At 53.2% G+C, this 24,271-nt stretch overlaps 4 protein-coding genes across 4 annotated transcripts; 2 read left to right on the top strand and 2 right to left on the bottom strand.

The window, feature by feature from the left end:
* The first annotated feature begins 187 nt into the window (after positions 1–187).
* LOC34621131 lies at positions 188–2,317 on the top strand. Its single transcript, XM_026335058.1, has 3 exons — positions 188–556; positions 738–943; positions 1,075–2,317. The coding sequence occupies exons 1-3, from the start codon at positions 188–190 to the stop codon at positions 2,315–2,317; spliced, it is 1,818 nt and encodes a 605-aa protein (XP_026190843.1).
* Positions 2,318–4,956: 2,639 nt separating this feature from the next.
* Positions 4,957–6,082, bottom strand: LOC113146757. Its single transcript, XM_026335057.1, has 3 exons — positions 5,576–6,082; positions 5,272–5,382; positions 4,957–5,043 (listed from the first exon to the last, which is right to left on the bottom strand). Exons 1-3 carry the CDS (start codon positions 6,080–6,082, stop codon positions 4,957–4,959), a joined length of 705 nt encoding a protein of 234 aa, XP_026190842.1.
* Positions 6,083–7,161: 1,079 nt separating this feature from the next.
* On the bottom strand, positions 7,162–16,493 carry LOC34621132. Its single transcript, XM_026335056.1, has 13 exons — positions 16,001–16,493; positions 15,049–15,875; positions 14,296–14,490; positions 12,848–13,892; positions 12,205–12,468; positions 11,598–11,991; positions 11,296–11,468; positions 10,614–10,876; positions 9,007–10,321; positions 8,021–8,787; positions 7,697–7,834; positions 7,367–7,503; positions 7,162–7,249 (listed from the first exon to the last, which is right to left on the bottom strand). Exons 1-13 carry the CDS (start codon positions 16,491–16,493, stop codon positions 7,162–7,164), a joined length of 6,099 nt encoding a protein of 2,032 aa, XP_026190841.1.
* Positions 16,494–21,092: 4,599 nt separating this feature from the next.
* LOC34621135 lies at positions 21,093–23,478 on the top strand. Its single transcript, XM_026335055.1, has 2 exons — positions 21,093–21,897; positions 21,998–23,478. The coding sequence occupies exons 1-2, from the start codon at positions 21,093–21,095 to the stop codon at positions 23,476–23,478; spliced, it is 2,286 nt and encodes a 761-aa protein (XP_026190840.1).
* The last annotated feature ends 793 nt before the right edge of the window (positions 23,479–24,271 follow it).

Below are 24,271 nucleotides of genomic sequence, written 5' to 3'. Positions count from 1 at the left end.
TACCACATACCGTCTTCCGGACTGCGGTACTACGACTCTCATGCAGCCTTTGGTGCGGTGTTGAGGAAACGGGGTCGAAGCGGCTGAGGCTTTTAGCCTCAAACGCACCCGCCAGAGCGCAACCATTTGTCTGCCTGGTGTGCCTTTTTATACATTGCTTCTCAGTTTACTATTTGCCGCAGCGACCATGGAATCCGATATCGTTCCTGAGTTGCATCCAGAGGAAGCTGTTCAGTACGGCTGCATCGCAGAGCAGGTGCTCGCACAACCGGAAGAGCTGCTGCAACGCGAGCAGCAACAAACACTGCACCAACAAGCTTTTCGGCGGGAGCTCAATCTGCAACAGGATCAGAAGCACTGCTCCCGGCAGCAGCAACGTCAGCAGATGCCGTTGCAACAGCAACAGCAGCACCAAGGTTATTCAACATGTGGGGGCGACGAGGGTGTGGAACCTGCTGGACCACTTTTTGTCGAGAAGATGTCTTTATTAATGGAGCAGTTGGCGACTTGTGGAGACGAGACGAGTGGACGGCCTACTGTAGCCACACGATTTGACGTGAGTGTCGATACGCAGCTCCGAGTGGATGACGACGCTCGAGGTTTCACAGTGCAAGCAACTGTCTGCTTGAAAGCTCTCTACCGAGTGTAATGCGGGTGTCAGTTGCTTTATTCGTAATTGGTTGCAAGGCGTTTTATGCACAATCCATTTGAACGGGTTTGCGTCTCTGCGTATGCAGTCTATCTGCCCTCCCGCCACTACCATTTCGGCTTACATCCCCCGCCTCTACCGACACTTCCGCTGCTCGGAGGAGGTATTCGTCTTCGCGTTGATATATTTGGATCGTGTGATCCGAGAAAACAACATCAAGATCAACGCACTCAACATCCACAGGCTTGTTCTAGCGGCCAGTGTCATAGGGGTCAAGTTCGTGGAGGATGTGCGGTAAGCTTGAAGAAGCGATGAGTGGCGATGTGTGCTGCCCAGGGTGTCGAGCAGTTTTTCGACGTCGCGTCACATCAGCTGTTGCTTGCCTGCATGCGAAAGGCGTGTCTGCGAATTCTTTTTGCGCTCAGGTACAGCAATCGATACTATGCCAGGGTTGGTGGCGTGGGGTTGGCGGAGCTGAATCGGCTCGAGTTGGCGTTTTTAAAGCTAGTCAAGTTTGATCTTGCTGTATCGAAGGAGGATTACGAGACGTACCGCAAGACTGTGCTCCTCGCCTGCCCTAGACGTTCCGCAGCCGAAACTACAACTTGTCGAACAGAGCAGCAGCTTTCGCAGCAGCATGCGGAGGCGAATAGCGCCGCTTCCTGCGAGGAGGCGCCAGAAGGTCCTTCCTCGGGTGCAGCTTCGAAGGTTTCTTCAGACGCCGCAGGGGACGAGTTCGAGTCGACAGCTGCTACTACCACGGCTACTGCTACTACTGCGAATATCTCGAGCACGCCTACTGCTGCCGAACCGCCGAGGGCTCTGCATGCGCTGGCTCAGCAGCAAGACAAATCTCAGGAGACTCAGCAGCAGCAGCAGGAACAAGCCTCTTGCTTCCGCTGTTTCGTGGCAGTATCCAATTCGTCAACTGTGTCGACGACTCCGGAGTCTGGTCCTCCCTATGTGCCGCCTAGTGCTGCATGTGGCACTGCGCCTTTTCGGGGGGCTGTTCAGCAAGGTCACATTCAAGACAGGAATGTTCGTGCAGCTCACCGAGACGAGAGCGCTTCTCAGGAGGAGGCTTTGAGGAGGCATCTCGTTCAACAGTGGCACCAGCACGGGGGAGAGCGGCAGTGGCAGAATTGCGGTATGGGGTTCGTCGGGATTCAACACCAGGAGCAGCTCCCGCTGCAGCATGCGCGTCGCGTGTTGCAGTCGCAGCATTACCAACTGCACTGTTGGGATTGCGCTGCTGCTGAACAGCAGCAGGTTCCGAAGCAGCCGAGTCGGGTGCACAGTCAGGAAAGGGTTCAAGAAATGCAGCAGCAGCAGCATCACCAGCAGCTGCTAATGGCGCAGCAGTTGCTCCTGTTGCGAGACTATCACCATCAGCAGCAAGTGTTTCAGGAACAACACCATCAGCAGTTACTTCGCCAACAGCAGCTCCTCATGATGCGCAAGGGAGAATACATCATGTACGAGGCTTCTATGTCGCCAAGCAACAGCTTTGCGCCCTCCCGGAGCAGCAGCAGAGATAGTCTGTCCTTGTGCGGTGGCTTTGGAATGGAAACTGATGACAAGATGACCACAGCTGCAAGTGATGAGGAGCTGCAGCTCGCCAGCCCAATGAACGCTCTAAGAGACGTGCTCGCTGCAGAGGCTCCCTGATCTGCGTGCTGCCTCTCGTCCTTGTACGCATGCGAGACGCCGCACAAAATACAACGGCCCTTTCATTTAAGCCCCCTGACATTTCAATTCCAAGAAGGAACTCTTCTTCTCCCTTCTTACCGCTTTAGCCGGCACGGAGCTCGCCGACCAGAGAAGTGTACAGCACATGTATACGTACATATGTTGTACAAGCAGCAACTTGCTTCGCTCGGTTCTACAGATCCTCTACAATTCTTCTGCCACAGAGCGCCTACTAGCGACAAAAGTCTGCAGCGCCGAGACTGCAATTGGGCTTTCCCCAATAAACGATCGATGCCCACTTGCGTTCTCGCGTGGGTGGTCGTGCTAAAACCCGGCTAACTGCCACCATGGTAATTCGGTAAAAACAACACGAATTGCTCATGTGTATGTCCACCAAGGAGTACGTGCGGCCATTCGTTCTGCACGCGGGGGAGAAGATCCAGTGCGCTGGGGTCGACTCAGCTTCCTCGTGAACGCCCGATTTCTCCTGGCTCGTGGACTGCACAGGATGTGATAATCGACAAGACGCATTCGTTGTTGGTCTCTAGCGTCATGGTGAACGGCTTTTGGTATTTAAAGGCCTCTATGGATTCCGTTTCTTGATCCGTCTTGATTCTTCAATTTTAACGTCCAGACTGCTTTTCTTTGGGCTTTTGCGGGATCTCAGCAGCATCAGCCCCTCTTGTTGTCCGTCCCCCTCTTCTACATCTCCTCCTGCTCCTTCACGTGATTCTCATGTTGCTTCGAGCCCTCCTCCCCCTAGTGTCTTTCAAGCTGAGCGCTTGTAATGTTGTCGCAGTGCTCTGATGGCTGCGTTGTTCCGCTGCCGTCGAGTATTTTTTCTTCTGGGCTAGCTGGAGTCAACAGTGGCCTGCGCGGCTTCTCGGTAGCCTCCGAGTGCTCAGGGATGCAGTAATTGAACGGACTATCAGAACTAGACATGCCCTCCTTCTCATCTTCATGGATCCCAACTGGGGTTCAACTCGAACGCGGTTGGGGAAGCTGCCTTCAGCAGTATCTATCATCACGTCCCTGCGCACGTTGCAGGCGATGCAGCAGCCCGCTGTTGCCTGAGCCGTTTTTCTTCCCGTGGTTCGCTACCCATGACTCCGCCAAGCAGCAGTTACGCCGGTCTAGGGGGCACACTGCCCTTCCGTTCATTGTAGACGGCGTTACAGGCTCAATCTGGCGCTGTCATCCCTCTTGACGTACCCAAGATATGAAGCCTTTGTCGCACCCTTTCTTCAGCAGAAGATCATTTTGCAGGCAGGGTTCTGCTCGGGCTTTTTGCTTTCGTTGCCTTGTCTTGTTCTTTGGCTTTCGTGGTGTGCCTCGTGGGCTGTGGCCTAGCCTTTCATGTATTTAGGTGAAGCTGCTGCTGTGACTGGTGTCAGTAGTGGTTGGGCCAGCCCTTAAACGGCGTAGGCGAGCGATCACCAAATAGCCGACTTTCAGGGTTCATGAGGCTAATTACTGCGTTTGGTGATGGGAAACGTAGCGTAGCAACAAGAAATCAAAGAAAGCATGACTGTTTGGGGCTTGGAAGCACCCGACCCAAACACTCCTTTGCTGCTCATTATTGTCCGAAGTTCTTTATGACACTTCTGACGCACCCTGAAATTGCACCGGTGTCTTGGCACGTAGCCAAGCGGCTGGAGAAGGAGCTACTGGTGGTATACTGATATCAAGTGATGTTGAGGACAGATAGGGAACACTATCTTGGGCCATGGCTACACATGGTAAGGTTCATATTGTGCAGGGTACCTGCTATAAATGCATACGTTTCTTCGGGATTGACTGGTGTGCATGCGCCTATGTAATTGCTAAAAAGGGCGGATAACCCGTCAATGGAGCGTTATATCGAATGTTCACTGTGGTTCGTCTCCGTGGTGCAATCTGATATTTTGGGCCGCCAGGTTGCTGAGGCCAGCAGCAGATTGAATCAACGGGTTGGAGGAAGAGGTATGGCGTATGCTCGCATTTTCAAGGGGGTTTTATAAGGCAGTTTGTGACGAGAGGCCGTTGTTGGTATGGGCAAAGAGTTTATAACATGCAGACGTCTTTTCCATTTGAGATTAAGAATTTTATGCGGCAAGTTTCTCGCGCAGTGCCATGCTGGATGTTCCAGCTGTTGCTCGCGCGTAAGCTTCTCGTTTAAAATATCTTAGGGCTCTCAACACTTTATCTTAAGTTTCGCGAACTCGAACCAATGCACTGCAAAGCAGTATGGAAAGTATCGCTCAGAGCAAGTGTAGGATCGCAAATTTCTTTTAGCCCTGTGTAACCTGCCTACTGTAGACCATGGTTGGAGGTTATTAAAGTGAAGGCATCAGTTAAGTATGTTGATTATAATGAGTTGGGCTAGGAACTCCGCAGTTACTTAGTTGGAAACTATGCAATTCCGTTATTTGCCTAGAGGCTTTCATATGACCAAAACAATTGTTTGCCTGGTCGAAAGGACTTCCTTCACGCGGTAGCAACTTTGGGTAGATAGTTTTCCCCGTAGTGTTGTCGTAAGTTTCAAGTATGTTGAGGTCCCAACGGGTTCATGCCACGCCTTTTCCCTGATCTGTGTCTGTGGGAAATCGCTTGCTGACATCTGGAACTCAGTTGGCACTTTATAGAACCTTCGCCTGGACACGGATTTTGTCGTAAAGGCTGTCACCCTCCAGCACTTCAATAAAAACATCTGACACATCCGTTTCCTGCACATGCAAATCAATGAAAGCCTACGCTTCGCAGTTCTAAAGTACCCGTTTTTCAAAAGGGGGTTCCTGCGGAGTGTCATGCTCGAGTTCAAATACACAGCGTGGATGCTCGCACGCGTATCGGCGTGCTCTCCACAGATGTGTCGTGTATGCCTCTTGCAGATCTAGATTGACACTTTTCCAGCACAATACAAGAGATGGTGGACAGCGCTGGTGCAAACGCACTGGGGTTATTGTGACCGTTAATCGCTTCACGGAATCGCCGGGGATGCTCACAGCATCGTACTCAAGCTCCGCGCTGCCTGTACTGTCTCTGGACAATCGAAGACTGAAGCTCTGCAATTAATTATTAATTAAATGCACAAGCAATTAGTTCGCAAGTTACTGCACTGGGCTCTCTTTTGAAGACGAAAGCTTCAGCATCTACCACAACAAATAATCTACCGTTCTCCTGATGGCCACGTTGGCACAAATAAGTTGCGCGGTTTCCCTACACTGCAGTTTCACTCATTATTGACTGTAGTCTAACCTTGTGGTTCGTAGATGGGTTGACGAGCAGTACGCTTTGCTGGATTGGCTTTCTAGTGGTGACCTTTAGTGCATAGTACATCGATGGGAAAATATCTTCAGAACCTTTCCAGCTAGGGTAGGAACGTTCGCACTGCCTACCACATGCTTGTATCTGCGAGGTTGAATCAGGGATCTGAACGAGTTCGTTTGGAGGGACAAGCTCAGGGGTCCTCATATTTGACGGTGTTTGACAATCTTCCGTCCGAAGTTGCTCGATATGTGGCTGTCCATGTTGGCATTCCTGTTGTTTCTCGCACGCATTTTTATCTTCACAATGCTCAAGAAGTTGGACACATTGCGTACAATCGGCTTGAGGGGCCGGAATCGCGTGCTGCTGGGTAGTTGCAAGCTTGGGAAGAGCGCATGGGGAGAGGTCACCACCGAGGGTCTCCTCACATTTCTTGCTCTTTGGAGAAAGATGTTGCAAGGAGCACTTAAGCTTCTCTCCAAATTTTTTAAGTGCCATTGTTGGTATACTGTGCAAGGCATATATTAACGAGAAGCAGAATCTAGGGAGGACTGCACAGGGCCAAGATACACAGGAATAGGGCGTGGTCAGTTGTTCAGAACAGCAAAGATCACCCATGAAACAGGTTTTTTGGATGCATGCATCTCAAATACGGTTTTTGGAAATGGTGCGTCAAAGTTTTTATCGTAGAAGACGGGGAAATGTGTCGCGTTTGTCCGACAAGAATTTGCACCCGTATGTTTCAGTAGACCCCCACGACCACTCGTGATCCAGGCAATCTGCGTTCAATAGTCATTCCAGCAAAGGCAAACTAATGAATAAATAGTAAACAGGAATCTCGTAAAATAAGTAGTCTATCCTGCTTCTACATATGGAAAGAAATTAAACTTGTTGCCGACCTAGCTTTGATGCTTCGAAATACAGCAATGTGCTTGCCTTGAAACACCTTCAATCGGTGAAAATCATGTCTGGAAGCTGTAATTGCGTATGCCCTTGTGCAGTCTTTATCTTCCGGATAGCATCAGGTGGTCAGTGTACTATTATTCTCCTGGATTAAAAAAATCAGGCGTATCCGAGTAGTGAAAGAGCACCGTTTCGCCGTGGTAGGGATACACTTATCTACACTAGGAAGCATTCGTAAGGATGCTCAGACGTTCACGTCCAACAGTATTGATGCATTGTGAAAGCCCTAGACGTTTTTGCCTGGCTCTAGCAGCTTCGGAGGCTCTGTTTATCATAATAAATCGATTTATTTGCTCCATTCATGGATCAAATACTCTGTCTGGGGGTTAGTCCCTGAGACGCCTGCTTGCCGACGACGCAGCCTAGGCGCTCTATGCATGATTGCAACGATCATCCGTCTGTATTATGTGTGGAGAACTGCGTTGACCGATATGGTTCGAACGCCCCTACAATTCTGCAAGACGCGCGCATCCTTTCGCACTCTTCCATCTCAGTAGGGTATAGATTGAAAAAAATGTCATTGACAGAATACTTTTCGGCAAGAAGAGACCCCATTTATATTCCAAAGCTTGTATTGAGCCCTTCTACCCATTGCACAACGCCAGCGTCATACCTTAGGTCTTAAAGGCCTCATTCGTGCCTACATGGCGGCGTTTCTGGCCCCTCCTTCCCTCTTCAATGGTTTTCTCCAAATGACACGCCCTGCGCAACAGCAGCGTAGCAAAGAGGCAGCAGCTGACTCTGGTAGGAAGAGAATCGCGAAGCTCTAGACAAACTTGACGGGAAGCAAAATTTTTTTGCGCAGGCTTCCTTTCCCACCGGCAAAGAGTCTGTACACTATCGACAGTTGCAAGGCCTCCTCCATCCTTAACCGGCTTTCTGTGATCCGCCTCCCATGCGCAACTCGGCGTGAGGCTGCATGCGAGCTTTCGAATTAGTGCAGGCCATGGGCGAAACTGCGAGCAAATTGGCAGCGCACCGCATGTACTGCGCTCACATGCCACTAGACATTTGTGGCAGACGACGTGCTCTTCGACACCGCCGAGCATGGATGGATGCTGAGGCGGATAGATCCAATGCAAAACTCCAGAGAACGGGCGTCTCCGATCGAGCGCTGCGCTGTAGTCGCATGCCAACGACAGCACTTACGCTGGGTGCACGACGGGTAACCTCTTCCTCTATCCTCCACTGTGGTTCTCCCGCTGCATGCATGACTTTGAGAGCCGTCAGCATCTCGCCGCAGTCTAGGCCACAGTGGCTGCATACCCCGTTGTCACATCTCTCCACCTAACGCATAAAACGAAACCTCGATTCTAGAATAATATGCAGCCTTCAGGCAGACAAAGCAGCATCGGGCCGAAGCGGTCAAATGCATCTGCCCTTGGAAAGCAACACAAAGAGTGGGCAAAAAAGATCCGCGTTGAAGACGTTGACTGCGAAGAAGATGCGACAAGCTACAGAAGCCTTCCCCACCTGGCGTCTCAAGGCTTGCCTACGTCTCCGCGCAGCATACGCGTCTGAGCAGCGCCCGCTGCATGTGAGGTCTTGCTCAGAACAGCGGATAAGCCAGCACTGCGTCTCATCATTGGCGAAGTTTTGGCGGCTTGTGACAACCTCCACGCTGCTCTGTGGTTTGCCGAATGCTTCTCCCCAATCCACATGTGCTGACAGATCAACTGTGAGCTGCGTCTGCGGCTCCGCTGTTTGACGCAAGGCGTTTGGAGCACCGCTCTGCAGTGTCTTGACGGCTAGCTGATCTGAAACTTTGATGCCCGCTGGCTTTGCTGACTCCGGTTGCAATGGGGGAATGCGACTTTCCTCCGTGTTCTCCACGATGCGCAAGTAAGTTCGCGAGGTGCTGACAGAGCAAATTGGCTTCATGCAAGATACACAAAGCACAGTCTGCCGTTCGCGGCAAAAAGGCTGCATGTGCTTAGGCGGTGCGGCAGGCAGCTGCGTTTTAACTCGTGGGTTGTCGAGGATCACGGGAATGAGGATGGAACGCGAGGGTTCGCGTGTATAAGGCCTGAAGGTGATTGCCTGCGTTTTTCGCCTTGCTTTCTCGTGCGAGGCAGAAGCTCCTTCGAGACTTCTCTTTGATGGCTGCGTATTCGACGGCGTGCTGAAGTATCGAGACGAAACTGCATTACTGCTCTGCGGTTCGTCTAGGGGGACTGACAGGCAGCTGGTGTCATGGTGACTCCCCCTGCTGTCTACTCTGCTCCATGAATCGAGCGAATCTAGAGAAGTACGCGCTGAGGAGGAGACTCGCTTCCCTTCATGACCACCAACCGTCTGCTGCTCGAGCCGCCACTGCTGCTGCGCTGTCTGCAGCAGCACCACTGGATCAGTCGTGTGGCGTGGCAGCAGCGGGCAAGGCGCATGCAATGGACGCTTTTCGGCTGCAACTTCTGAATCCAGGAAAGCAGGCAAGCTGCGGCTCAGCGGCACGCCATGGCCTCTGTATGAATTGCAAGACGAGAGTCTCGCGTCGTCGGAGACAGAAGAAATTTTTTTCTCGCCGTCTTGCTGCAGAGCCGCATAGCGGTATTTCACGAACTCCAGAAGCTCTTGCACCGTCAACGCAGCCTCACGCATTCGCCGCTGATCAAACGATGAAAGCAAGCCAAAGAGTCTCCTGTAGTGATACGCTGCATGCCGTGCATGCCAGAGCAGCAGACTGTCACAGGCCTTCATCTGCTGCATGTCTGTGTGGCGAGACGGCGCTTGCAACTTCTCAGGAAGCTCCTCCCCCTGCTGCTGCTGCTCCGGCAGCTGTGGAGGGGGTTGTTGTTGTATACAAAGTTCGCTGGCTGTGAAGGAGACACCCAGGGGAATTACTGGGTCGCTTTTGAACGCATGCACACGTTGCGTAAACCTTGAGACTCGAAAGCGAAATGCCTCCGAAACTGCTGGTGAGACAGTTTGCAGTAGAGCCACACATGGAGCCTGTTGATCCTGAAGCAGCGAATAACCTGGTGACGTTTCGTCCATCCCTTGTACGTCGGAAGTTGTTTTGTCTGCTTGGCGTGGGGGAGGGATTCTTGCGTGGAGGCTTGTCATCTCTTCGGCACGAATGGCTGTGCAACTCGTTGGCTGATGGATCTGCTCGAGTGTTTCCGTTGGGTGAGCATGTTGCTCCTGCCGCTCGGGAAGGGAGTTTGAGGCAGAAGTGAGGCTTGCTGGTGCGAAGGTGGATGCGGGGAGGTGCATGTCGTCAGAAGTCGCAGCGGCGGCTGGAACCGCATCGAGCTGCGAGGCAGCAGACAGCGGTCCGTCAAGTGTCTGTTGCACGAGCGCAGCTTGTTGCACGATGCGACACCACGCCGCCTCGTCTACAGCCTCTACCTCGCGCTGCAGGTGCAAGCAGCACTTCTTGACGGCATCTGCGAAGCTAAGTGGGGGAGCGCTGCCTCCCTGTGGCTCCAAGAAAGAGGCCTTGTCTCTTTTGATCCGCCTCGCTGCGCAGCCTCCACGTCCACCTGGTAGGGATGTAAGAAGTTCGCATGCGTCTCGCTTCGCACTTGCGCCAGCCTCTGCCTCCTCCTCTGGAAAGTCGCTAGCGCTGCTCCGCAAAGCGTTGGCACGCGTACAGTGAGAAGACTCTGAGCGAGGAGCAGCTGCTACTGAGGGCTTGCAACGGCCTACTAGGAAGTAGGTTGTTACAGTCCTTCCCTGCCCCCTGCGATGCAGTCGTGCCTCAGCCTGCAGTAGCTCGTGTTGCGGCGGGAGAAGCTCGAGGAAGATGCACACGGAAGCTCCAGAGAAGTCCAGCTGCGCGTGCAAAGAGCACACGCATGCACCCCAAGAGCGACAGACAGCGATGGAGGATGACGCAACACGTTCTCCCAGCGGTCGTGCCGCTGAAGGCTACTGGCAAAGTCGTGGCTTGTAGATACGCGCCACGAATACAAGCGCAGGAAGAAGGAGGGTAACTAGGAAGCTTCTTCGTCGTGTCAGGCGCAGGTAAGGCATGCAAACACCGAGTAGTAGTAGGCCCATGGCGAAAAGCTCGAGGCAAGAAGGAAAGGTAGGGCTTAAGATGCTGAGCGTCCACGCGTCTTACGCCATGGGAAGACGATGTGATGGATATAAGGGCCAAGAGACACCTTGGATCTGTCAAGAAAATACGACGCCGCCTCTGTCTTTCTTCTTCTGGAAGGCTGCCGTCGATGCGCACGAACCCCTGAGTTCGTCCGTGTTGTTCTCCTCGCAAGCCTCGCGCTCCGCCGGAGAGGCAACAACTCACTCTTAGCTCTCGCAGTCGAGCTCCTAAGGCGTCCATGACACGGCGGTGATGTGCAAACACGATGACCTTCGGGGGAGGGTCTGGAAAATATATTCAGAAAAAACCGCACTGATACGTCGTCGATTCGGGTGTATGTACACTGCCTGCGATAGGCCGCGCCATGAGAAGGGGCCCTTCGTTTTTGCTGCGGCTGCGCCGTTGTTACTTCTGCTCCTTCCAAAAAATCACGAGACGTTTTCTGCCGTGTACGATACGATTGGATGTTGTCTGCGAGGGACTGCAGAAAGCTTCTTCTACATCAAAATGCATACAGCGAAGGGTGTGCCGACAAAAACCAACCACCACACACGCGTCTAAGTATCCGCGTAGCTATCTATCGAGGCGGATGTGCGAATTTCGCCTTTAAAACCTCGACATATAGAAATTTCCAAGGCTTCAGGCTGCGGCCGCTTAGTCCTAGATGCGCTTTTTTCTTTTCCCCCTTTCCCCCCCCGCTTACCGGCTCCTTCTCCGTGCCAAGCGCTGTCTGTCACATCTCTGAAAAACTTCTCCTGAAGCCACTGAGCAGCCGCTGCGACCTTACACAGTCCTACTCGTTCTGCAGGCGTTGCTGGAGGACGACGTGTCACATCTCGTAAGGCAGCTGAAAGATCGCCAGCGGAAGAAAGGCCACTAGCTGCAGCGCATCACGCATACGACCAGGCGCAGGCTCTCTGCTGCTGCCGTGCTTCTGCGTAAAAGCCGACAAAATATGCAAATGAGCGCCCAACCCATCGAAGACTCATACGCCAGGCTGCCTACACAGCGAGCTCGCCTCGCGATGGGAGCAGCAGATCCAACAGGACGGTCGAGACAGACAGTCCAGCATCGGCATTCACAGGAGCTGTACCAGTAATGCCTTTGTCACTGCTGATCGAATTATCTTCCGATAGAAGCACACCGCCGGCAGCTGTCTTCAGCGTGTCGCTTCGCAGAGAACGGTATTCAGGCTTTTGCAGCACGAGGCCTTCTCCAATAGCCGTCAGCAGCTTGTTGTTGCAGTGGAATATCAGAAGCAGCTGGACTATCCGCATGCATCGCGGGAGCACCAGCGCGTCGCAATCTCCAGAGGCGTCGGCTGCCCACGGCAGTCCTTCTATGAGGCTTTCAGCGTCTCTCAGGGTTGCCTGAGGATCTCCCGTTGGAGGCATCGAGCCTAACGAGCAGGCGCTTCTTGAAGCGTCTTGGGGGGGAGGACGGAGAGATGTGGCAACAGCAGCAGGAGCAGTAGTAGCAGTAGCAGTAGTAGTAGCAGTAGTAGTAGCAGTAGTAGTAGTAGTAGTAGCAGTAGTAGTAGCAGTAGTAGCAGTAGTAATAGTAGTAGTAGCAGTAGCAGTAGTAGTAGTAGCAGTAGATGCCGGTGTATGGCCTCCGGCGATAGCGGCGACTGTAGAGACACCACAGACTTCACTGCCAGCCTCTGCATGCAGATCTGCCTCTAAGAGGAGGGGACTATTTCTGCCAGCTTCGCCGGCACCTTGAGAAGGCAAGGGGATAGTTGGGAAATCACGCAGCGTCTTTCGCCTTCGAATGAGCACTGCCCGTGTAAGGAGCAGATGCAACTCCCAACTGCGGGGAGAAGCCTCAAATCGACGTCTCGATCCAAAGGAGCGGGAGGAGCAGCAGTATTCTTCTGAGGCAATGCAGCGTGTAGGAGAAGCACACAGAAGGAGGGAGGCAATGCAGCGTGTAGGATAAAGACACAGAAGGAGGGAGGCAATGCAGCGTGTAGGAGAAAGACACAGGAGGAGGGAGGCAATGCAGCGTGTAGGAGGAAGCGTGAGCATCTGTATGCATGCCAGCGGCTGTCGTGGCAGCTGTCTGCACAGTCGGAAGGTGCCATAAAAGAAAGACTACAGCAGCAAAAAGCTGCGAAGAATGTTTCAAGGGTCTGTACTGTCGCCTGTGTGGCGAACCGTAGCCGTTCAGTTGCTTGAAAGCAGCACCCGCGAGATAACAGCAACTCCACAGTCAAAAAGCTTCGGCTGTCTGGCAGCAGACTCGCCTCTTACCAGCAAATTGGATGCGCTCGTCTCGCAGTATATTTCCGAAACGCTGCCATGTAGGCTCCCCAACGGTCCAGGGGGAGAAAGCCTTCTTCTCGCGATCTTGAGAAAAAAAAGTCGAGCAGCGAGCTGGATCCAAAGGATTGCCGTATGCCTCGTTCGCCTTTGCTGCTTTTGCTGCTGCTGCTTTCCACGCTGGAGTGGCTAAGGCTCCTGGCGAGGGAACTTCCCCGACACCGGGGGGAGGAGGATCGAGGTTCTTGAGGCTGTCGAGTGAGGAGTCTCTGCGTTGGAATCTCCTCGCTTCTGCTTCTGCCAAGGTTTCTAGCTCCCGCCACTGCTGCAGTTGTCGTGCGCGCACGGCGATTGCGTCTTGTTCATCGCGTGCAGGCAAAAGCGCCTCTACCAGTGGAAACAAATCTGCGGGAAGGCGCACAGAAGGGGTTCCTGAGAGGAGCAGCGCATGTCTGCTGCCCCTCACCAGATCCAGAATCTTGCGGTTAGCGTCTTGACTGCTTGTTGTTTGAGACAGCCTCCAACGCCTCTTCTCTTCGCCATGAACTCTACAGAGGTCTTGCCGTGTCGCATACTTCTCCAGTGGTGGCTGGGCTTGCACAAAACGGGTAGAATCGACACTGCTAAAATGCTCCTCAGCGCGTGTTGTACCAGCCACTCTTGCTGCCTCTTCTGCTGCGTTTTCTCCCTTCATCCCAGCCACTCTTGCTGCCTCTTCTGCTGCGTTTTCTGCCTTCATCCCAGCCACTCTTGCTGCTGCTGCTTCAGCACGCGCGTAGAATGACGGGTTCCGTGGAAAGGCAGATCCTCTCAGCTTGTGCGCTTCATCCACGACGACGAATTTGTACTGCGTAGCCTTCAGACTATCGTAGAGCCTGCCAGCCATTTCGAAGGAGGATAGACATATGCAGTGCTCCTCATCGGGAGCAGGACGATCTCCGCTGGCAAAAAGTACGCGAAGCTGAGGTGGTGCACTGTAATTCGCTAGCCACTCCTCCAAGGCATCTGCCCACACAAGCCGCATGGAGGCAGGAACCTGCGAAAGCGAAGCTCACAACAGCAGTGTCATCCATCCCACTAGAACTACCGCAGCCGCAGTGCAACAAAGCGCCCTCCCTCCCTCCCTCCGCAAAAGAAATCGTGTCTTCCCAGCAGCGCTCACGAGAGGCTCCCGCAAGTCGTATACACCCCGCGCATATGCGGACCAGTCTGCGCTGTGACAGTCAGTCAGTCCCCTCGCACATACGTGTACTCCGCAGCTTTCTCTTGTCGCCACGTCTACCCAAATGCAAAAATATCCAGAGAGAGAGCGACTCACGCATGCATGCACCGAGCCGCTGCTCCCTCCCCCACTGCGCAGAGAGAGCCCTCTCGAGAAAAGTACAACAACCCCACTCACTCCACCCCCCTACACCCATGATCCCATGTCGCAGGCGCACCACGATGAGACACGGGAACTGTCGATACAGCGCAATGCATGCAATAGCCTGCACCGTCTTGCCAAGCCCCATTTCATCTCCAATGAGTGCACGTCCTCCCCGCTGTACAGCAAACACGACACCTTCCCACTGAAAAGGCAGCAAGTGCTCCCGCAGCTTCGGAGGCAGCATCCACCACGCAACTCTTAAGGCGCGCTAACAAGCAGCACACGCAGCGGCAAACGCAATGCCATACACACGGCAACACAGGCAAAACCATCAAAGGCAGCTTTCGCAGCGTATATACGCTCTCCAAAGCACACGCTTTCCATGCACACAATTACGACATAAAATAACCCGCCTTTTCTATCTCTCTCTCTCCTTTTCTATCTCTCTCTCTCTCCTTTTCTTTTCTCTCTTCCTTTCTTTTCTATCTCCTTTTCTTTTCTATCTCCTTTTCTATCTCTCTCTCCTTTTCTCTCTCTCTCTCTCCTTTTCTTTTCTATCTCTCTCTCCTTTTCTCTCTCTCCCTCCTTTTCTCTCTCCCTCCTTTTCTTTTCTATCTCTCTCCCTTGCTCTCTTCCTCCCTCCTTTTCTCTCTCCCTCCTATTCTCTCTCTCCCTTTCTCCCTTTCTCCCTCTCTCCCTTTCTCCCTTTCTCCCTTTCTCCCTTCCTCCCTTGCTCCCTTGCTCTCTCTCCCCCTTTCTCCCTTCTTATCTCCCTCCCTTTCTCCTTTCTTATCTCCCTCCTTTTCTCTCTTTCCCTTTTCCCCACCTCCTTGGACGTAACGAGGAACTGTCCACTCCGGAGAGTGTCTCTGAAGAAGCGAAGCGTCAGTCCTGGAATTGGAATGAGGCGTGCCCAGCCGCAAACAGCAGCAGCTGCCTGCAGAATAATCGGATACGTATCCAGGGAGAAGACGCAGCCGTCAGTGTAGCGCAAGCCATCGGCAGGAGGCTTCAAAGCGCCACAAGTCCAGTCGACAAAGCGTAGGCGGTTCTTGCCCTCTGCCGCTTCATGAGGAACGACTCCAAGACGCAAACTTTCAGCCTTTGAGGGCGTCCCCTCTCCCGCCGATGCCGCATGGCCATTCAAGACACCCGCATTAGAGGAAAACTTTATTTGTTCCGATAAAACTTGGGGAGGAGTTGACTCTGAGGAAGGCCGTTCGCCTTCCTCCTCCCCCTTCCCCTTACGAGCATGATGCAGCACAGCGGCGCTGCTAAACTGCGACAGAAGCGTGGGATCTTTTCGAATGCAGTCGCTCCGCGGCAGCCAAGAGAGGGGTCTCAAAGCCTCGGGAATCGACGCGTCTGAAGCGCCATCCCACGTGCCTCCGTGATGCTGCTGCTGCTGCTGCTGCTGCTGCTGCGTGTACAGCCGAGCGGCGGTCTGAATGATACGAGGCAGCGCATGAGCAAGCAGTTCTCCAGTGGTGGCACAGCCTCCCGGATGGATTCTGAATGTGTGAGGGGTTTCGATCTCGAAGACAACGCACAGGCCGGAGTTTTTGTCTCCTGTACACGAGCGCCACCTCTGTACTTTTGAATCGCTGATTTTACCCTTGCACTGCGGGTATTCGGAGCATCCTAGAAAAACACCTGCATCAAGCAGTGGCAAAAACATTCACACCTCCAGACTCTGTACTGCACATGGCCGTGATAGGCGCAAAGCCTCCGAACTCAAAGCGCAAGCTGGAGGAAAGCTGCTCGAAACTACTACTCACCATACCGTCCGGAACGAAATTGCATGCCAAAGCGGTGGCAAAGAGGGCACTGGAAGGATGCGGCAACCTCTGCGCTGCTCAGATTTCGCCGCTGCTCAGCTGTAGCAAGCCACTCGAGAGACTCTCGAACCGACAGGCTTAGATCTGACTCCGATGGGAGGCCATCACCGATCTTGTCGTGGCTCTTGCCATCCGACTCAGGTGCAGCAGCGACTACTGGAGCGGTGGTAGGAGAAGTGCCACTTATCGACTTGCGTTTGTAGCTTGTGCGCTTGGGCATGCTGCTACTGTTGCGTCTTTTCCCGCATGGTACCCCCCTGCTGGTGCGAAACTCCCCAGCAGGACGGAAGCGGCTCGCAGCAGCCTCTGCAGATCCTGACTCCCTCCGCGTATTTCGTCCTACGGGGGTTGAGGGAGCGTCAAATGCGAAGGCGTTGAAGGTGTTTAACACATCAACGGGCAGGGAGCCCGTGTTGCTGGGGGAGGCTTCCATCTGCTCCTCTTCATGAATTCGGCAGGGAGGAGGCTGCGCGCGTTATTGCTGCACAGGATTCATGCTCGCTGCACCCTGTGCAGCAACAGCAGCAGCGGCAGCTGCTGCGCAGGAGGGGGGAGGAGGAGGAGAAGCGAGCTGTAGAGGTCCGCCATGAGTGGATTCATCGCATATGAAGGGGTGGCGTACCTCTGGGCATTTAGGACGCTTGAGTCATGTCTCCCGTACGAAATTCAAAGTCGAAACACTCTAAAGAGTAGTTCCGGCTGCCTAAAGGCGGTCGTATGCTAGATGGGAGGCCTACAGACTCTCATAGCACTGACCCTACACTCCTCTCCCGCTTTGTATTTCGTCGCAAGCACCAAGCCTCAAAGGTTTCGGCAGTTGGAGCTGCTGCTATGCTCGGGGGAAGCTCTGTAAGCGGCTGCAGCAGACACCCCAAAAATCACGCTGTCGCGAGCCAGGAGGCGATGCGCTTTCCCCCTTTTTTGAGAGCCTTCCAGTGAACAAACAAGCGGTTGTCCAACATAACCGAGATATTTTATATCGGGGAATGTGCATTTGTGAGATCGCCGAAGAAGACATCGGAACCTGAATCTGGCACGGCCAGGGGGCCCCCGGGGAGAGCATGGGGCCCACAGCAAAATAATAATGGACCCTACAGCGATTGCTTAACCCTCAAATTGAGTTTATTTCACGTCTTTAATGCCCCTTCGCCTCGGATTTGCTAGACAGGGGGCTTTCGCTATGTAGCATCAGACAGAGTTTGAGCGCCTGGCGTTGTACCACCTGGGGCGGTCTGGCAAACATCGGAGAGGTTAGCTCTTCGCTTTGAAAGCTTTGAAGTTCTGCATGCTCTGTCCATCATTCGCAAGCCTATTCACATGTGGCTTTCAGATAAAGCATGCTACCACATCGCATTCCGATTAATATTCCATACGACCTTTTGATCAAGGAGCACCCTGTATGTGCATTCAGATTCCGAGTTCAGTGCTGCGCACTGCGGCGAATTCTCTAGTCAGGGCAGAGCTTATCATCGCCTTCTCCGCTTGCGCCCATGCACTCGGTGAGTGACAGGCAGACTTCTCTACTGCAACGCTTCCTCTCCTAGGGTTGTACTTGCGGAGCACTTCAACCTTAAGCCCAACACACAGCGGAAGAGGAAACTAGTGAGCGGCCTTGCAGAAAGCTCCCTCTCCCGCTCCTTTTCGCCTGCACTATGTAAACGCCCCATCCAAGGTTTCCTTGGGGAGACACTTTACTCTGGAGTTGATACAGACTTGAAAGGAAGTTATTGACTGGTGGTTAAAGCAGCACTCTCCTTCCTCCGCCCTCGTCCCCAGAATCCCCCGAATCGCGGACATGCGGGGGTTCAAGAAGCTAGGAACCACGCCACTGCACCCTCCAAGCACTGAAAGCATTCCTGGCTGCTTGCCATAGCATCCAGCGAACGTGTACACAACATTGTGTCTTTTAGTACTAAGCTACCAGTATTCGCAATAACTAGGGTCTACGAGCACACACAGCTACCGTTCAGTTCTCCACTGATTCTCAGTCGATAAAGCTGCTGCAGTAAAACGTGTTAAACTCGCTGAATTGAACGGTCCTTCCATGAGGGAAGAGGCATTGCAAGCGTTCAAACACGTCGCCGCATGCTTTAACACTCTGAGCGCTCTTTTATGCCCAGAGACACATATCGCAAAACTTGGAGTGCACCGACAGATAACACTGTTCATTCCTATTTTATTGAACCTACTCTGGTAGGGAGCAAATAGCATTTACGAACAATTAACTAAGCTTCAATATATTACCAATATAGACAATACAAGTAGAGTAGTAGAAATAGCTCAGGCATAGTTTAATTTACTATACATTGTGCCATAATTGCTGAACATCGCCTTTCTCTGGACGTAACAAATGAAGAAGGGGCACCATTTCCCCCAGACTTTGAATGCGCTTGGAGATCTAATTCCCGTGTAAAAGTGGCTTTGGAACGATTAAGAAACATGAATACAATCAGGTGGTGAGACTATACAGTCGAAGTCGTTCGCAATGTCCCTTAACCGCATGATGTCCTTTGTCCAAAGAGTACGCAGTGTATGGTAGTCGTGTCTGGAACTGCACACCCCTAGTATTCGCAATTTTTCGCCTTGTAGATGACAAAGGCACTCGCCTTCCAGTTGCATTCTTCTGCAGAGTAGGCCTTCTGCGCAGCACAGTACGAGCAGAGAAAGTCATGTAGGAAGAACACGCTGGTATATTTCCGCAGGTTGCAGCAGTGGGACGAGCGAATTTCCCGTATCGCAGGATTGTGTGCGTCATTCGGTAGTATATAGCGCCTTGATAATTGCCTCGAGAGCCACGCGGCGAGAAGGAAATCCTTGGGGTTCGTAAGGCATTTCATTGCATCGGTGGCATTGCCGTGCAGCTATTGTGGACTCCTTTTGCTTTTTCAAGGAGCTCTCGTAAACTGATTGCTGGGGCACCAGTATGCCATGAGAACCGACTTTCTCTGCAGACCTGGTCTATGGCTACCCCGCCACACCACAAAGAAGCAGTGCAGCTGAGAAAGCAAGTACGCGAAGCTCCTAACCGTGGAGGTTGAGACATGACTTTCTGCGAGATTGTTTAGCACACAGAGGCTGTCTTCCTAGACGGAGAACCGCATGGAACCTCTGCTACAAACTTTCTAGCGCGGCGTCAGCTCAATACACGGCTTCCTCTTTTAGCACTGCGGAACTTCCGTGCACGATACTGGCTTTTGCTGCTGGCCCTCCTGGGGGGTTGCCTCTTCAGTGACTTCCTTCGGTACCTTTTTCTTTTCCTTGTCATGCCTCTCATGCTTCTCTTTGCTGTGCTTTTCCGACTTGTCCTTCCTTGCCACCTTTGTCAGATTGTGTGAACTTTCTTTCTTCTCAGCTTTTTCTAGAGGCGGGGGCACAGTTTCGCCCTTCTCCAGCTTTTTTGGGAGGGATTGAGTGTGAAGAGCCGGCACCTCAGGCTGTACCAAGGGCGCGACCGCAGGCTCATAGGACACGCGCACAGTTGATGGGTGTGGAGGAGCACAGGCTTTGGGTTTAGCTTTAAACTTAAGCACCACTGGCTTGGGTTGGTTTCTGGGGAGTTCCACGGGCTCTAGCTGCTTGCTGCTAAACAGTGTGCGTTCCCTATATTCTAGCTCGTATGCCTTCAGAGGCACTTTCGTCAACTCCACAGCTACATCGTACAGGCCGTACTCGTACCACCCGCATCCAGTAGATAGCCGGCGGGAACGCGAGTTTCGCGCAGGCGGATGCGAGTATAAGATACTTCCAGAGGCAGATGCCCTTCCACTAGGCCCAGCGGCAAGGCTCGCGTTTAAAAAATTACGCCCTTCAGCAGAACCCCCGTTAGCCCGCATTGGAAACAAAATATAGGCTGAACTGCAGGGCCTACGAACTCATGCTCTAATAGAAGGCTGAGGGGGAAAACTGACACCTGGGCTGCTTTCCCCGCGGGGTGCAACAGACATCTCATGCAACTATCTGAAGGAGTAAGGTTACCCCCAGTTGGCCCTGTCCAAGGTTTCGTGTCGTTGAAACAAATGTGTCAAGCTCGCTCATGAATCATCAAGACAAGACGAGCCAGCAGCAGGTACTCAAACTCTTCTGTCTCGACAGAGCTAATTCTGAGGTGGTATTCTGCGTAGATTCCGAATGCAGGGGCAAATAATGAGCACTGACGATTTCTTTGCTCGGTCAATTTCAACCCAGATAAGCTGTATCGGGCAAAATTCACTTCTGCACCACCTCCGCCTGGCCTCTGAGCGCTTCACCTCAGTACATCGCATCCAATTATATGGCAGACACCAATTTATATACAGGGCAGCACAATTATTCCCAAGAGCAACACTAGCAGTTTCCCTACGAATTGTGCAAAGACATACTTTCCATCAGTATGAACTGACGCGATGCATGCAACTTTTGGTTTTCTTGCAGCACACACAGAATTTCGAGTGCCCGATATTCGACCTCTTCGTTTGGTCATGGCTATGGAATTGACATGAACTGGTCTCGGTTTGGGGACTGTTGCCGCACCGACTTGCACAAGCCCCAAGTGCCGAAAGTAGCTTTAGAGAGCATGCGTCTTTAGTGTCTTTATAAGTCACTGACTAGCCCACGTTGTTCTTGCAAGTCGTTTCCTGAAACGCAAGATGATAGACTGTACCCATATCCCTTTCATTTACGCAGCTTTCACGCCCTAGCTGATCCGCCTCCCGAAACTGAGTCCTTCATCGACCCTCTCAATTTACTGCAGTAGCTGAGAAAGCGCTGTTTGCTGAGCCAACATGCAGCCTCCTTAAACGCTTTTTCGCGGATCTGAGCAGCAAAGAACATTTCTTTCAGGCTCTCAGGCCAGTTTTCTCCATTATTGTTGGCCCCGCGATCATCCCCCGCCTGCCACTTGCGTGGTGGATGTTTGTCTGCAGTGATCCGCCGTCCAGGCTGAGCCTTTCCTCAGCCTGCTGGTCACTTTTGACTTTAGAGTTTTGATCGCTCATTGAGCTGCTCCCGCGGCGAGGCCTGCCTTCCATCTACTTCCGTCTTACGACGCGGCTGTATGCAGGCTGTTGGGTGCATGCCGACGACAGCTGCCCCAGAGGTTGCTGACGCGCTTGCCGATCAGTCCTCTCAAGCTGTCTGTGGGGTTTCCTCTCCCTTACGAGCCGCAGAGAGCCAGCTGGCAGCAGCCGCATCATCGAGGGGCCCTTCTGTATTGGTGACAGTCGGCACTACTTCATTCGACGAACTCGTGCTTACCGCCAGTTCAGAACCTTTCTTACGCGTTCTTCGCCGTATAGACTGTGCTGCTCTCACCTTTCAGATCGGCAGGGGCCATAAGGTGCCCTTCGGCATATCCCCTGTGCATCCTGATCTCAGCACGAGAGGGGTGTTGGTAGACGTTCGTGGTATTCCCAGCGTGAAAGTCGTCCGTTATATAACCTGTCTCGCTGCCAGCATTTCTGCGTTTCACCTCGTCGTTTCGCACTGTGGGGCTGGCACTCTTCTTGAGGCCCTTAGGAAGCGCCTGAAGGTTGTTGCTTGCGTTAATCCTCTGCTCCTAAACAATCACCAAGCCGAGCTAGCGACACAGCTGGCAGCGGGAGAACACTGTGTGACGCTGCAGGATCTCTCCGAACTCCCTGCAAAAACTTTGGAGGCATGGCAGCGCCCGTTCGCAGTTTCAGCATTCCGCGCAGAGGCAGCACCAGGAGAGGCAAGGGAGCAGCGGGAGAAGTGCCTTCTGCCTCTACCGCCGCCTCGCAGGGGATTTTTCTCTAGGATTGTGTGCGAGGAGCTAGGACTAGACGCTGAATACAAGTCTCTCTCCTTAGGTGCTTTTTCAGAAGGTGACGAGGACGCGAGTGAGCAGCAGAGAGAGAAATAAAGAGAGAAATAAAGAGAGACAAAGAAAGGCAGAGAGAGACACACATATACAAAGAGAAAGAATTACGGGCATGCAAGAATCAGATCTGAGCCCCCAGATCCGCCTTTGCAATCCACTAGGCAGCGCGACGCGTTGCCTCTTGTTTGCTGCGGATGGACGCGTTCTGCTTGCGGGAGATGGAGGGGGATGTGCCTGCATGTTTGACTTAGCCTCACGGCGCCCTCTCTCTCTCTTGCTGCCGTCGGAGGGAGCATGCATCGCTGCTGCTCCCATAGGCCTTCCCTTCGGCTCAGAGAGATCCCCCTTTTTGAAATTGAAGGCTTCTAAGGGCGTGAGCTCGGTGCTGCACATCGAACCACTCCTCGGCAGCAGCGGGGAAAGCGACGGCAAAGTGCTTTTGCAGCAGAAAGACTCGCGCATCTCCCTTTTTGACATGGCCGCTCAGAAGTTCGCTGGTGCCTTCCGTACGGGCGCTTTCTCTTTCTGCAAGTGCAGCGCCCTCCTCGGAAAGAGCTCCGCAGCAGAGTCTGCAGAAGACATCGCCAGCAGTGTCGAACATGATGCCAGCGAGGGATCGAGCAACTCCAGCAGCGCCTTGCATGCGCTCCTTGGTGGGCAGTGTGTTGCAGCCCCCACCAGCGTACTTGAATCTGCTGGGCTTTTCGATCTTCGAGCGGCGCAGAACGCATCCGGTGAGCGGAGAGTGACGCCTCCATCCTTGGAGTTGCGGCTGCCTTCTGCGGAGATCAGACAGGCGTTCCCGGAGAGAGAAGACGCAACGAGCGCGGGAAGCCTACAAGGGCTTGCCTTTTCGACTTCTAGCTGCCCCCTGCTGCTCGCTGCGTACGAACTGCCATCCTTGGCGATGTGGGATCTACGGCAGCCTAAGACGCCTCTTGCCTTTGCTCCTCTCCCCCAGGCCGCATCTCCTCCCTCAGAACTCGAAGTTGTGAGGGGTAGCAGGGCTTGGATTGCATGCGTTGAGGGGGAGCTGCAGCTTCTTCGCATCGCCACGAAGAAGCTCCGTGCCACGCAGGCGGGCGAACTGCCGCCCGTCTCCACGGCTCAGGCGACCCAAAGCAGAACCAGCAACCCCACGTGTAGTTCGTTGAGTGCTGCTGAAGACTGCGGGGGAAGCGCGCGCAGCGGCGCAGTCACCGGCAATAAAACTGAAGGCAGGAAGACGTGTCTGGTACCGGTTGCTTCCGCGTGTATTTTCGCGCAGAAGTCCAACAGGGGGAGGCTTTTTGAGGCCCAGTCTTGCCAAGAGGCATTCATCGACTTCATGCAACTTGAAACTGGCGAGCTCCATATGACATCGCTAGCTGTGCGCTCCGACGGCCTAGTTGGTGCATGTGGCTGCTCCGACGGGAAAGTGCAATTGTACGAGGGGAAGGCGCTTAGGCCCCTGGGGGAGCTAACGGGGCATCACACGGCTGTCTCTGCCACGGCTTGGTGTCCTACCAACGGCGTTCTCGCCTCCGGGGATGGAGAGGGAGTTGTGCACCTCTGGGGTGTCTATCGAGACAGCTACCATCCCTTCAGGACTGCTTCGTGATACATCTGCAAATGCCGCGCGGACTGATGCTGCATTTGCGATAGATAGCCAGCCTAGAGGGCTCGCCCGACAGAACCGGGTAGATGTGTTCGTTTCTAGCTAGCGTAGGCAAGAGGCGCGTGCAGTCGTATTTCTGTGTTTGTAGCTATAGTTGAACTTGCGAACGATCACAAGGTCTGGGTGATCTAGAAAATAGTGTATATGCATATAATATATATTTTTATATTCAGTGGGAAGGGGCGTAATGAGGGATTGCGAGGCTAGGGACTAGCAGGGGGGGAATGTCGCCGGATTTGAACAGAGTGTTCACCGCTCTCCTTCATGAGGAAGGGCCGTTTATCGGCCTCTCTCAGCATTCCTTTACACCGCGTGCCTTCAACTACTCATGAGAAATTCCCACAAAAGGTCAAAGTCTGTTGGTGCCTTTCAAGGGTTAGATTCATTCCCCTTGTAGAAGGAGGACAACGCCCGCGGCACGGGGTGTAGATGCAAAAGATTATGGAAATATGGATCTCTGAAAACTGCTGGCAAGCGAATGCTGCTGCTGCTGCATTGTTATACGTATACACACGCCTATTCGTGCATTAAAATGTATGCCACGAAATACGAGAAACGAACCCCCACAAGTTAGTCACTCTGAGGCAAGCGTATGAAGGTATGAGATGGGGGCGGGCATATTGCGAACAAAGCCTTCGCACACATCGTGCGTCAGGCAGGACAAACAGGGGGGAGAGGGGGCAGGGAGGCAGACGGAGTTCAATGCGCAGTACAACCCCACCCAAACCGCCACACT

This window comes from Cyclospora cayetanensis, unplaced genomic scaffold (genome assembly GCF_002999335.1).
Source record: "Cyclospora cayetanensis isolate NF1_C8 unplaced genomic scaffold, CcayRef3 CcayRef3_contig_58, whole genome shotgun sequence".
Classification (NCBI taxonomy): domain Eukaryota; phylum Apicomplexa; class Conoidasida; order Eucoccidiorida; family Eimeriidae; genus Cyclospora; species Cyclospora cayetanensis.
The sequence above is the reverse complement of the archived record's forward strand: the minus strand, read 5'-3'. Positions and strand labels throughout refer to the sequence as shown.

Excerpts from the sequence above, each read along its gene's own strand:
- LOC34621131 (XM_026335058.1), top strand. The coding sequence starts at position 188 with ATGGAATCCGATATCGTTCCTGAGTTGCATCCAGAGGAAGCTGTTCAG. Across the intron at positions 557-737 it reads CTGTAGCCACACGATTTGAC|TCTATCTGCCCTCCCGCCAC; the intron begins GTGAGTGTCGAT and ends CTGCGTATGCAG. Across the intron at positions 944-1,074 it reads AAGTTCGTGGAGGATGTGCG|GTACAGCAATCGATACTATG; the intron begins GTAAGCTTGAAG and ends TTTTGCGCTCAG.
- LOC113146757 (XM_026335057.1), bottom strand. The coding sequence starts at position 6,082 with ATGGCACTTAAAAAATTTGGAGAGAAGCTTAAGTGCTCCTTGCAACAT. Across the intron at positions 5,383-5,575 it reads ACCCATCTACGAACCACAAG|AGCTTCAGTCTTCGATTGTC; the intron begins GTTAGACTACAG and ends AATTAATTGCAG. Across the intron at positions 5,044-5,271 it reads TAACGGTCACAATAACCCCA|GAAACGGATGTGTCAGATGT; the intron begins GTGCGTTTGCAC and ends TTGCATGTGCAG.
- LOC34621132 (XM_026335056.1), bottom strand. The coding sequence starts at position 16,493 with ATGGAAGCCTCCCCCAGCAACACGGGCTCCCTGCCCGTTGATGTGTTA. Across the intron at positions 14,491-15,048 it reads TCCTCGTTACGTCCAAGGAG|CGCGCCTTAAGAGTTGCGTG; the intron begins GTGGGGAAAAGG and ends GCTGCTTGTTAG. Across the intron at positions 7,504-7,696 it reads TTACCCGTCGTGCACCCAGC|TTTCGCCCATGGCCTGCACT; the intron begins GTAAGTGCTGTC and ends ATTTGCTCGCAG.
- LOC34621135 (XM_026335055.1), top strand. The coding sequence starts at position 21,093 with ATGCAGGCTGTTGGGTGCATGCCGACGACAGCTGCCCCAGAGGTTGCT. Across the intron at positions 21,898-21,997 it reads AGAAGGTGACGAGGACGCGA|AATCAGATCTGAGCCCCCAG; the intron begins GTGAGCAGCAGA and ends CGGGCATGCAAG.